Below are 14,233 nucleotides of genomic sequence, written 5' to 3' on the forward strand. Positions count from 1 at the left end.
TTTGTTGTTGTTGTTGTTTTTTTACAGTTGCACCAATGTTTCTCTTACCAAATTATGTAAAGGGCTGAAACTCTGAATAGGTACACTGGAATCAGACAACTGAGCACTTAAGGCCAATTACCTATTGGACAATACTCTATTAGCATATGGTTGGAAAATGGTCCTTCTCACTATTCTGTGATGGCTGGATCTTTTGTTGTATACAGATAATATATAGGAGGGATTGGGGGTGGAGTAAGACAAGCCAGGGTCACTTTGGAGTCGAACTATGAGGAGAGAGAAGGTTGGTGGCGAGCCTCCTGGCATTTTGTCCATATCCTTTACTTCTCCCCCTAAAGACCAAGGACTTTTGCTAATCCTGACTCTGGCTGATCCTGAAGTCAATAGGGAGTTGGCTGAGACTTCACAAAATGAGGCTGTTTATACTTAGCAATAGTATAAGCAAAGATACAATGCAAGACATCAAGATATGACTTTTGAAAAAAGTTGTTTTCTGGAGAAAATTAGTTGCAAAAAACATCTCTTGTCTTGCCAATATTCTGCAAGGATACTTTCGAGGTATTGTTTCGATTTATTAGATTTTGTGTTATCTATAGCCAAAAAAAATTTTTTAGGGGAAATACATTGATCTCTTTTTATTAAGGACCTCTGGGCATTGGGTATCTCTTCCATTGCTGAATAGTTATGATATTAAAACATTTTTTATCTAACTTTCAGCTAAACTTTGTTTTATATATTGTCTGTACTAATTAGAATTTGAGATCCATGAGAATAGGGGCTCTCTTGGTTTTTCTATTTGCTTTGAACAATGTTTGGCATATAACAAGAACTTAATGAATTCCTATTCATTTAAAAATATTTTTTAGATTTTGTCTTTTTTGGGGGGGGTTTCAATATTTCTGTCACTTAAACTATCTTTGTCTAGTATGTACTAATTTTAGATATAGAGTAACAATTGAATAAGTCTTTCAATTTTAAAATTATTATCTTTTAAAGACTGGATCCTCCTATATTACCCAAACTAGAAGTGTAAGGGACTATTATAGGCTTTTATCTATGCCACTTTTGACATGCGAATTTTGACTTTTATTCTGTGCTGAGCAAGTTTATGTCTCATTTGGGAGCACAGTGGACCCCTGGTCTGAGAGGCTCACCATATTTATGCTGAGTTTAATATGAACATTGGATCAACATAGTTTACAGCAGCTCAGAACTCCTGAGCTCGAGAGATATGTTAGTCCTTGCCTACCAGAAGTAGGCATTACAGGCTTGTGCTACCACACTGGGCTTAAATTTAAATCAAATTTTAGAGAATTTTAATTGATATCTGTAACTGTTTTCAAGATATTTCATTTTTTAAGTTGAGTTTTTCTTTAAAACTAGCTTAATATAATGTACTTACTTGTCTAATATGATGAAGTTGACAAACACAATAGATATGATCATTTTAACTTTTGCACAGGAATTGTTCAGTTTCAAGTTTGAAGTGCTATAGCATAACTTAGTATGATTTATAAGTCTATCCCAATTAATAACTGATAATGACAGTAGCAGATAATTCCTGCATTCATATTTGACTATTTTGACCCATTTATTACTTATATATAATCTTATTTTTCATACCTTATTAGATAATTGCTATATATGTTATTGTCACTTGATATGATTTTGTTGTGTTGCATTTTTATTGTCAATAGCAGAAATGTTTAGGCAGTCAATACTCAACTTGGTTACTGCTTAATATCTCCTTAGTACCTGAGGAAACTCTGTTTGAGGAGATATCCTCTATAAGATGATATAGCTAAAAAGACAGCTTATTGGTGGCTAGTATTTTCATTATAAACTTCTCTATAATTAACTATGCTAATTCTCAGATGGGACATACAACCATTTTCTATATTTTTTTACCCATTCTGTATCTTTGTAAAACCTGCTAGCATAGATTTAAAGGTGGTTAACTCTGTGCCATTTGGAAAATACTTTAATAGGCTTCTAGTCATATTTGACTATCTTTATAGCAGAGGTTTTATAGATTTCTTCATAACTCCATGGAATTTTGGGGAAATCAGCAGTTAATGTTGAATAGCTTGTGGGAAGACAGTCACTTTAATGCACTATTGGTGCAGTTGTAAATTGGTTTAACCATTTGGGGAAATGATCTAGAATCATGAAAGAAAAGTGATTAAGCTCTTCATACTTTTTGACCCAACAATATTCCTCCTGGTTATATACTCCAGTTGAGTAAAAAAAAAACACTCCAAAACCAGAAAGGACTTTTTATCCAAAATATGAATAACCACATTTTTATAGCAGTAAATAACTAGAAAGTATCTTTCAACAGTTGAACATATGAATATAATAGAATATTACTGCGCAGTAAGAAATGATGCATATGAAGAATTCAGAGAAACTTAGTAATGATATGAATGAAATAAACATACCTAGAAGGATAATATACATAAGGATTGCCATAATATAAATGAAGAGATCATGAAAGGAAAGCTGAATTCTGAGTGATTGAAAAACCAGTAAAATTGCTGGGAGGAAAATAACATGATCCCAATAGCTTTTACATAGTATCTTCCCAGATTCACTATATTTTTTCAAACTTTCTTTCTTTTTTTTCTCACTTTCTACTTGTTTCTATTATAGAATTTATAATATACTGACGTTTGCTACGGTTCTCTCAGATTTGGTAGGAATATTCATATTGGCATAATAATTTGCTAATACATAGCAAATACACTTTGACAAGTTTTAAAGGCCATTTAAACATATTTTCCCTCAATTCATCCTTGACTGTAAGAGCACTTTCATATTGCATTAATGTTGCTACTAATGAATATTACCTAGAAGAATTTGTCTTAAACTCAATTCATTACCAAAACATTCATTTGATTTATTTTTTATAGCAAGGCATTATTTGAAAATTTAGTGAACATTTGGACAAAGTAGAAAGAAATGTTTTAATGAAAGTTGGGGTTGGAATGACAAGATAAGGTCTCAGTAAAAATCTGTTTACTCTTAAGTCAAATATGGCCAAAGGGAGGATATATAGCTATATATGGGAAAATAAAATTATGCTACCCTTAATAAATTCCTAGAGCAAAGACTTTTTAGTCATTGAAATATGATCATCACTTATGTTGTAGTTGACAAAAAATAGAGAGCTTTCAAAAATGATTTGTTTATTTAATTAAAATCTAGCTCTTTGGGATGGCCTTGTGAAATTCACATGTATCAATTCTTTTAACATCCCTCCATAAAGGCAGTCGTATAGTATTGCTTGATGCCAACTATCTTTTATGTCCTATGGACACATCATGATTTTCAGACATTAATGCATTATCTTTCATGGACAGGTGTGGAGGAGAAATCATCATAGAGTTCTTTGTCTGCCTTCATAGGAAAGCTTTCCTTCTGTAATTATATAGGTATCTGGGGAAATGAACTCTTTTTCCATTTTGTTTTGTAGTCGTTCCTAAAATTAATGGATTGTTTTCAGTGAGAGGCCCTTTTATAGTCTTTTCTTTGCAAACTAGCTATTGCCAAGATAAAAACTTAGTAGTTTGCTTTAAGTAATAAAGTCATCTGTGTTTAGTAAAAGCGAAACTGATTAAATTGCTTGTAGAGTTCAAAAAATGTTAAAAACTTTAACCAGAGACATTTGATATTTTCAACAAAGCATTTTCACTTGATAGGCAACTTGGTAGAACTTGATGATATTAAACCCTGTGTTGGAATTTTATATATGTGGCAACTTCCAAGTCAGAGTAAGTGCAGGTAGTTCTTCAAGGTTCTTAAATCCTCTCCTAGTTCTCAGAAGCTGTCTCTTTTGTTTTTCTCCTAGCCTAGAGGGTAAAGCTTCCCTTATCTCTCAGTATGTGGCTTTCAAATATGACTTCAACATTCCCTAATTATGTATGTTGGGCAAGTCACTTAATTTCTGTTGCCACATCTGTAAATTGGGGATAATAATAGCACCTATCTTTCAGAGTTGTAGGCATCAAATAAGATAATAATTGTGAAAAACCTAATGCATAGTGATATACAAATGTTAGCTATTTTTTTATTTACTTGAGCAATACCCATACTTGAGGTTTCTGAAAATAGATTAAGAATGTTTTCCTTTAAAAAAAGACTTTCTTGCCTGGATGAGAAAGAATTGTGAAGCTTTCTATCTGTGGTTGAATCCTCTTATCAATATACTCATAAAAATGGCCTTTGACTTTTAGAACCTGTACCAAGTCACTAAGTACAAAGATTAGTCTCAACAGGGCAATAAAAGTGAGAGTTGTTCTTTTCAATGTGAATTCTATTATCTCTGTCCAGAACCCTCAGCTATTAGAATTATTGTGGCTCTATAGTTGGAAATGTATAAAAATAAGGCTATTTTAAGTAGATGGAAAATTTCTGATAAAATGGAAATAATAGGAGAGGCTTTTTGGTGATGCTCAAAGACCATGGAACTGGCAATGATTCTGTATTCCAGCTCCAGATTTGGCATCACTATATGAACATGTGACAGTTATTTTATATCTATGTGCCTTCATTTCTTCAGGTATGAAATAGTAATTATCAATCCAACCATCTCAATTTAATGAAAAAATGAGTTAATAGGTGAGGAAATATTTTGAAGAAATAAAATTTGGTGCAAATACAGAATACAATTGTCATCTAAGAAATTAGGACTGTGGACTTCTCTACATTGCACAGTAAGAATTATCTGGCTATTAGAGTGATGAGACACTGGAATTAAGATTAAGTCTGTTGACATGTCGAGGATCAAACTATCTCTATATGAGAGGAACAATTATTAGAAAGAATATTAGAGCACTGATAGTGAATCAGGAGAAACCTGGGTTCATTCTAACTGCTTTATTAGTTGTGTAATTCACTCTCAGTAAGTTGTGTAACTTCTGAGCCTCAGTTTACTGCTCTGTAAAATTCATATATCAGAGTGTGTACTTACTACCTCACAATGCTATCATGAGGAGAGTCTTTTGTAAACAAAAGGAAACAAATGTGAGTTGACACTATTATTTTGAAACTAGAATCAATAGTAGGGAAAAGTAAAGAATAAAAGGGAATCTGTTACTAGGAATTTTTACTGAGTAGTGGAAAAAAGAACAACATAGAATCTTATAGCAAGCATTTTAGTTTTATATATATATATTATATGTATGATATTCATATAATATATATGATACATATATAATATATGTATGTGTGTGTTACATAACTCCAAATGATTGTCTGATGAGAAAATGATGAGAAATCAGTAAGTTAATAAAACCATAATTTTAAAAGTAAAATATGAACAAATATTTGGAGTTGAATGGAAGATCCTTGGAGGTAGGCATTATTTTATTTTTGTTTTTATATCCTTAGTGTTATACAAATGGTTCTTTAATAAGTGTTCAATGAATCTTATTGATTTAAATATTGAAAGTCCAGTATTGCTTGAACAACTGAAGTTCTTTTACCATTAAAAATAATTATCATAATTCTCAAAGAAATTGAAACTATGTCTAAGCCATATAAAAAGGTGCTCCAAGTCATTATTAAGCAGAGAAATGCAAATTAAGACAACTCTGAGATACCACTACACACCTGTCAGATTGGCTAAAATGATAGGGAAAGATAATGCAGAATGTTGGAAGAGATGTGGGAAAACTGGGACACTGATGCATTGTTGGTGGAATTGTGAATACATCCAGTCATTCTGGAGAGCAATTTGGAACTGTGCTCAAAAAGTTATCAAACTATGCATACCCTTTGATCCACCAGTCTTACTATTGGGCTTAAATCCCAAAGAGATCTTAAAGAAGGAAAAGGGACCTGTATGTGCAAGAATGTTTGTGGCAGCCCTCTTTGGAGTGGCCAGAAACTGGAAACATAGTGGATGCCCATCAATTGGAGAATGGCTGAATAAATTGTGGTATATGAATATTATGGAATATTATTGTTCTGTAAGAAATGGCCAGCAGGAAGATTTCAGAAAGGCCTGGAGAGATTTACATAAACTGATGCTGAGTGAAATGAGTAGGACCAGGAGATCATTACATACTTCAACAACAATACTATATGATGATCAATTCTGATGGACGTGGCCCTCTTCAACAATGAGATGAACCAAATCAGTTCCAATAGAGCAGTAATGAATTGAACCAGCTACACCCAGCAAAAGAACTCTGGGAAATAAGTATGAACCACTACATAGAATTCCCAATCCCTCTATTTCTGTCTGCCTGCATTTTTTATTTCCTTTACAGATTAATTGTACACTATTTCAAAGTCTGATTCTTTTTGTACAGCAAAATAACTGTATGGACATATATACATATATTGTATTTAACATATACTTAAACATATTTAACATGTATTGGTCAACCTGCCATCTGGGGAAAGGGGTTGGGGGAAGGAGGGGAAAAATTGGAACAAAAGGTTTTGCAATTGGTCAATACTGAAAAATTATCCATGCATATATCTTGTAAATAAAAAGCTATAATAAAAATTAATTATCATCATCTTATTCATCTTTTATTTGTAGTTCTTATTTGTAGTTACATAGTAAGCCCCTATTAAATGTTTGTTGATTTATTACTAAAAATGTTGGAATAGGTTAAAGGAACATTCAACACACTATGAAAATTTGCATTAGGCCTGGTACTTACAACTTTCAAACTGCAGTTGGCAATTTCAGTGCAAATAGCTTTAAGAGATGAAACAAAATTAAATGTGAGGGGGTCTGTTTCCTTCCAGAAACTGATAAGGAGTCGAACCTTAACTCTTCGTAATACTAATGCTTCTCTTATTTTCCCATCCAAATCTGGCCAGTAAGTTCTGTGGAAAAACCATATTCTTTAGTTCAATGAAAAGAAAGCAATATATCAAAGAAAAACAAATTTCTGTTAACAGGATGGCTATTTATTTATTTTATAATTGTTGACTGAAATAATTCCATAAATGGATTTGTCAGTCTTTGAAACTAGAACGAGTCATATCTCTAATCTCCTTTTGTATCTGAATCTGCGTTCCTATTTTTGTCCTAGGGTAGAAGTGGAGCATAATTTGTCCCCTAAAGGAAGGGACTTGTTTCTTCCCCATGGATATGTCAATCCCATACTTTGCCACCCTCTGCTGATAATATACTGTACCAAAGGGTACAGTTGTCCCAAGAATGCTAACATTTCTGGAGTGGTCACGTTCTCTGATTAGGATTGTTCTTTGCTCTGTAGCTCTTTTATTTTCCTAAAAGGAATTTGTCCCAAGAGTAAGGATATAGATATGACAATCAACAACACAGTAACTGAGAAACTAAATAGTTAGATGAGTAGCCTAATATACAATTTGATTTCTGAGTTAGGAAGAAAAAAACAGGGCTTTTGATTTTTCACTTCAGAGTTCAATCTACCACATCCCAGTGGATCTCAGTTGAGAGAACAAATGGCTCTGGGAAGAAGCAGGCACATGTAGAGGAATTGGTTTGTCAATGTGTCCCTGAGTTCCAGCTTGGTTCCCCAGAGGCTTTGGGAAATTTCCCTTCTGGTGAACTCATAGAGTCTGTCTCATTAGATAGATACAGGGGTGTGTGTATCTATATAGATATATAGATATAGATCTATCTTCCACTTGTTGAGTAAATTTACTTTGCATATTTTCTGGTATATTCAAATATGTATATCTTCACTGATTTCTATTTATCTGCTTGGATAAAATAATTTATTCACTCAACTATTTGTACAATCTTTCATGTAATTAACATTTGGTGGGAAGGGTCTAGTCTCTTTATAGAAGTTTGAAGTATCAGTTTCCTTTTAAGGGTTAGAAACAGGAAAGCTACTTGAAGCTAAAAAAAAACCCACACACTTTTCCTATTAGAACAATATTCAGGGTAACAAAGACATATAATTTATTCCAGTATCTCTCTTGGAGGAGAGCAGAATAGGCAGTGTTATAGCCCCTTTTTCTTTTCCCCTACAGGCAAAAATAAAAATCTTTCTTGAAAAGGGGTAGATCAGATTCCAGAGATGTCTATGCCTCCCTTCAAGCTATAGTTACACAAATCTATATAATCATGCATGTAACCTCTATGGACAACATACATATACCTTATGTATCTATCATTTAAAACATTCATTTTCTGGTGAAAATATTGTTTATTACCCTATAATAAAGCTAGGAGAAATTTGCATATACTTAGATTGATTAGAAATATGAAAAGTAGATATGAAGAATAAGTCATAAGAAATTCTTAAGTCCAAGGAATTTATTTTGGAATTCTGCTTTCTAAGAGCAAAAAGGCCTATATTTCTACTCTTGTAATTTACATTTAATTTTGTAAACTTGTTCTTAATTAAAATGAATTTTTATGCATTTGTGGTATCAAATTTTGGATAAGCTCAAAAAGAAATTAAAATTTTTATTGGAAGGTTTAGGATACAGACACCAATCTAGCTAATTATGCAGTGATTTTTTTTTTCTCAAAGAGTTTGGCATAAATTGTATTCCAAAATTTAGTTCATATATTTACATGCTGAAACAATGATGAATTATTGAAAAACTTCTCTATTGGTAACACATAGGTGTTCTGTGTCTCCCACAGAGGGATGGATAAAGTTGATAGAACATTTTAAAAAAGTTTTTCTCCTTTAAGTTAAAAATATCTTTATGAAAATCCAGGTTTTGATGGAAGTTGTACTGAATGACATAAAACTATCCCCTCTTTCAAGGCAAAGCTTCCAAGATTCACTGAGAAGCAGCATATTCTTTAGAAACATTTCAACAGATAATTCTAAATTTGGTGGCTGTCATATCATGCTGTGATATCCCTAACTCTTGCTCATTTGGGTCTTTCAACTACAAAGAGCTCACAGATAGGTCAGAGGAAAACATGTTGATTACCTTCTGCAGAGCAAGACCCTGGGTTCCTAGAATGTTCTACTTAGGGGGCAGGTCCTTGTGTATAAGTCACTGCAAATATTTTACAAAACTCAATAAAAACACTATAGTAGTCCTGTGCCCAAGGTTAATTCCCAAATATCTCTCCTCAAGTATGGCCCTCATCTAATGTGATCCTGATACAGAATCTTGGTACTTACCTTTTGGTGCTTGTATTAGAGACAGGTAGATAATCCATTACAGCAATGAACACAAATTCCTTAGCATCATCAATGACACTATAGATGGCATCTATGTCAAAGCTCCTATTTTTAGGGCAAAAGACTTTAGGAGAATTCTGTGAAGATAAAAAGATCAAATTATTGAAGCAGAAAAATATGTAACTTAAGGCTTTTTTTCCTTTTTTGCTTTTTTAGGAGCCAACTCTTAACCAAGATTTGATAATAGCTGGATTATTTAGTTTGCCTCATCCTAGATCAGGTTCTCATTAGTCAACGTTAGAGTCTTTGATCCCTTGAAGAACAGGGTCAACTACTAGACTCACTAGGAGTTATGTGAAATGATCTTGTACTAATGGGAAAATAAAAAAAAAATATATTTGACTACATTTTTATGTAGTCTATCTTTTGGAAGGATCCAAAAGTATATATGTTTGGAGCCTAGATTAAGTTAGTTAAGTTAGTAAGATAGTTAAAACATAACTCTACTAGTCTACACCCAGAGCCTTATAATTATAGTGAGGCAGTCAGGGCTTTCTCTATGGTATTGATTACCTAGAAGGCACTTTTTTTCCCTGAAAGTTTGGAGAGATCACTATCTCTAAGCCTGATTACCTGGACCATATCTCCAAGAAGCAGTGAGACTAGAATTGAGTTCACCTCGACACATATAGCAAAAGCTGATGAAAAACGTTCTCTCCAACTCTTCCATTGCTTACACTGGGACTCACAAAACAAGCTTCTTTTTTCTTACCTTAGTTCAACAATATCTAAGCAATTTTCCTATTCAAAGATCATGTTTATGGAATACACTTTTAGTGCCCACTTTGGATGGTTGTTCGGGGGCTAGAGGAAAACTATGGAATTACCCACAAATCAATGAGTAGAGGCTTTATAAATTCTTCTTGTTAACATAGTTGCTGGTCATATTAGCAGGTCAATGTGTAACTCCCCTTGATCTCTCTATCTTTACTTTTTTGGACTGTGGATAGGAGAGACAGAGATATGTTTAAAAGAGGTGAATGAAGAGTTAAAGATAAATAAAAATTTCGAATGTGAAAAATTATATCAATGGAGTGATAAACCAGTGAAAGAGAGAGTTGTCAGAGAGGTTGGAGGAGAACTAGGTGTCAATGGTGTCGGAGATATTAAGGGAAGAGAAAGGATTATAACTAGCATAGTAATATTTAGAGTCAAGCTACATCGGAGGTGGGGGTATTCCTCTATATGCAATCTTTAACTTTTCAAAGCCCTTAATTTCATTAGGGGAATATTTCACTGTATTGGTCTCTACAAAGCATACAACAGAGTTGTGACTCTTAGTTAGTGATAAGTACTAAAGTGGCTCCAGAGCCACAGTGAGTACCACTGCTCAAACATTGGAAATATAACTTGTAATTGAATCAGAGAATAGGCACCCAATTCTTAGCAATTCTCCTTAGTTCTCTAAATGTTTTTTTTAAAATTCATTTGTATTATCCCTTAATAGCAAAGCAGAAAAAGAAAAAAAAAAAAGAATGAAAGTGGCAAATACTGGTTTATGTAAAAAAACTTTCCCAATCAACTGTTTCAGTGGAAGCTCATGTCTAAATCAATCCAGGTACCCTGTTTCCCAGTACAGATCGATGGATTGTATCTACTATATGTATGGGATATAAAAAAATTCCTTGTAACAGCAGACTTTCACTTTTCTTCCAAACTTGTTTCCGATTTTTGAAGAGTTCTTTTCCACACATCACAACCATGTCAAATTTGGAAAAAAGTAATCCAAACAGTTTTTTAATGTATATCTCTTCAGACTCACTAAATTCTACTCTGTATTTATATTGTACTCACACAATACATTTTAGTCTAAATGACATTGATGGGTGATTGATTTGGGTAATAAACAAGAAGAAATGAAATCTACCTCCTATCTAGCTCAATCAAAACAGACCTTGAGCTTAGTCCTTGTCTTGGAAGACAAAATACAGATTCTCAAGGACTATATAAAATATAAACACAAATACAGTGAGAAAGAAGTTCAGTCGCTCTTGTTTTCATCTAATTTCAGAAAAAAAGTAATAAAAATAAAGTAAAATCCTTTCCTCCAAGTTAAGAGAAAGGATAAGGTTATATTCAGTCAGTTGTCTATTCAGGAAAATGAAAAACTGTATAATAAGCACAAAAATAAAAGCAGCCCAATACAGTTTTATAGAAATTTTTAGCAGAAAATAGCAACTACTAGGAAGTTTTGTTATTTTTCTGGGACTGCCAAATGTGGAGTTTTTGAGCATTTGTATTCTGTAAAGTTTTGTTAGGACCAATAACTCACTAAAAGCAGAGCATACAGAACCATTTTGAAACATTTCAAACATGAAGGATTCTTTCTGTTAAATCATACAGAATTTCTAATGCATTGTTGACACAATGGAAAATACTTATTATCAATAAGTTAAGAATTATTGATGCATAAGGTTTTACAGGTATTTTCAGTAGGCTGTTCATTCATAACATCTGTAAAACTCCAAGGATACTAGCTCAGATGTCAGCAATGAACTGATTTTGCTTAATATATGTATTGTGATGAAAAAATTAACCCGGCAGAAGTTTAAAAAAATTGAAAATCTTTATAAAAGATGAGACTGTCTCATCAGAAGTTTGATAGAAAAAACCACCACCACTACCAGCAGCAAAATTCAGTCTTGAGATTTGTCCCACCCCAAAGTGTGGATTTTGCAGAAGCAACCTTGGAAATTCAGGAGATTCTATTAAATATATTGAGAGATATGAATTTATAGTCTAAATTCTCAAGCAAAAGATAAAAAAAATTGTTGCAAAATAAAAGTCTAGGACATGCCCCAACATGTAATTTTATCAACAAAAGGAACTCTCTCAAGTTGGAAGTTCTACAGGTTGTGACAGAAAAAATATATCATAGAATATGTATATCAGTACAATCAGAAATTATTATTTATGATGAAAAGTATCTTTATCATTTATCTTGATCACATAATGCTCTAGGACATAGCATATGGTTTCAATGGCCAGTGAAGACTGAGCTAGTGTAGTATTAGATGCAGGAGTCACAGAAAATTAGCAACACTCATCTAAGTTTAAATCTGGTCTCAGACATTTAATAGTTATGTAATCCTGAGCAGTTCACTTAGCCATGTTTGCCTCAGTTTGCTAATCTGTATAATGAGCTGGAGAAGGAAACAATAAACCAGTCCAGTATCTTTGCCAAGAAAACTCCAAATAGAGTCACAAAGAGTCAGACATTACTGAAAAACAACTGAATAATATCAAAAGTATAGTGTGAACTCCACTAAGATATGGCCAGAGCAATGGTCAATTATTAATTTGAATAAATCTAATGGCTAAAGAAAGGCATATTCTGTAGCATGTATTTAAATAGCCCATTTGAAATAATATTAAATAAGTGTTAAACCATATGATCAGTAAATCATGAAAAAGCAAAAAGACTCAAAGGGTAGGTCTAGATCTAAGTTAACAGTACATTTTCATTAATAGCACAATACATAAATTGGGAACTCAGCACAGATCTTTTGATAAGGATATCAACTCACCGACACAAATGCTTGAGACTTTGTTTCATTCAATTGAAGTTGCAATTTTTTTTGATTGTCATATACTCCATATAACCTCTTTGACCAAGTTTGAGGCACTCTGCTTTTGTATCTTAATGAACTATACAAGGCAAATATCCTTTGTAAATCTAGGACCAGACAGCTGCAGTTGTAAAAGATAACACCAAGTTCTTTCATCTGTGAAATTAAAATAGAAGTCATTAATAATGTCACCATCTTTCATAGTCTATTTGAATAAGAAATCAGCTTGAATTTCATTGTTTTCTTATATCTACTGTCACTCAGGAATATAAAAATAGAAAAGATTAACAAATATATGATATAAAAAATGTACAAATGTACAATAATACAAATATATAAACAAATAGAAATTATTGAAAAAGTCATCTGGATATTCAGGTGGCTACATAGACAAGAAGCATAAGCTAAATTAAAGTCTCCATTTAGCTTTATCATTTGCAATTTGAAGCAGATAATTTGTTCTTTTTCCTGTTGTATCATTTTTAAAAGACTAGACCAATTGTTTAAGAATGCAGACAAGCCCTTTGTTATGCCTATGAATGTTGATTTGCAGGTTTGGCCACCCTAAAAGGCTACAGTAGTCAAAACCTCTTATATTTGTCAATAGAGGACTTACTACTGGATTCTCTTTTGTATACAACTGGAATTCTTTACTTTGACATAGGCTGTGGCAGAGAAATTCAATAATTATTTGAATGAAGCTATGTTTAAGATGAACATGGACAACTGTCTGTTGACTTACATTCTGATGTATCAACTTTGATACTCCCTTATAGAGAAAAATAGTAATACTAATCAATTACAAATTCAGTTTGCTCTAATGTCCAGGGAAGATGAATGTAGATGCTATGTGATCAGTCAATTTAAAATGTTTATTAAATACCTATTATGTAGCAGGAATTATGATAGGTCCTGGGGATAAAATAAAACTATGTTAGGCACTAAAATAAAAGTGAAACACTTCTCATCTTTGAGGGACTCTATGGAAGAAAACATGTGGCTGTGAAGCTATGGTGATACTCATCAAAGGAGTGGAGATTATCTATCATACTCAGTTACTTGGTTAAAAGATAAATGAAATTAGCTGAAAGTTCTGGATTTCTACCAGTGTGAACTCTGAGTCATTGATCTAATCCCTTTTGTCTCAGTTTGTCCCTGGCCAATGGATGGGTAAAGAAAGTGATTGCTGAAGGGATCAGGAAGTGATACCAAGAAGTGAGGAAGTGAATGTAGTTAATTCAAGCTTTATTTCTAAGACAGCACTTAACCTATTTTATGGTTCCAACGCCTCAGAAAATTTCCTTTTATACTTCCTTAGAAAGCCATTAAGCATTGAAGTGCCTACTATATTCCAGGCAATGTGTTAAGCATTGAGAATCTAAAGAAAGATAAAAAGATAGTTCCTCTGTCAAGGAACTCACATTGTAATGGAGGAGATAACATGCTAAGAATTAGATACAAGCAAATTATAGACAGGATAGATTGGAGAAATAGGGGGAA

General features: G+C 32.9%; 1 protein-coding gene across 3 annotated transcripts in view; it reads right to left on the reverse strand.

The window, feature by feature from the left end:
- The window catches only part of PLD5 (phospholipase D family member 5), a 438,986-nt gene that overhangs the window by 24,485 nt on the left and 400,268 nt on the right, over positions 1–14,233 (reverse strand). For all 3 annotated transcript variants that reach the window (XM_012547936.3, XM_031966970.1, XM_031966971.1), the window contains 3 exons: positions 12,692–12,889; positions 9,105–9,241; positions 6,678–6,846 (listed from right to left, as the gene is read on the reverse strand). In XM_012547936.3, the coding sequence (XP_012403390.2) occupies positions 6,678–6,846; positions 9,105–9,241; positions 12,692–12,889 (504 nt within the window). The remainder of the gene's footprint in view (positions 1–6,677; positions 6,847–9,104; positions 9,242–12,691; positions 12,890–14,233) is intronic.

The sequence above is a fragment of the Sarcophilus harrisii genome, chromosome 4 (genome assembly GCF_902635505.1).
Source record: "Sarcophilus harrisii chromosome 4, mSarHar1.11, whole genome shotgun sequence".
NCBI lineage: Eukaryota > Metazoa > Chordata > Mammalia > Dasyuromorphia > Dasyuridae > Sarcophilus > Sarcophilus harrisii.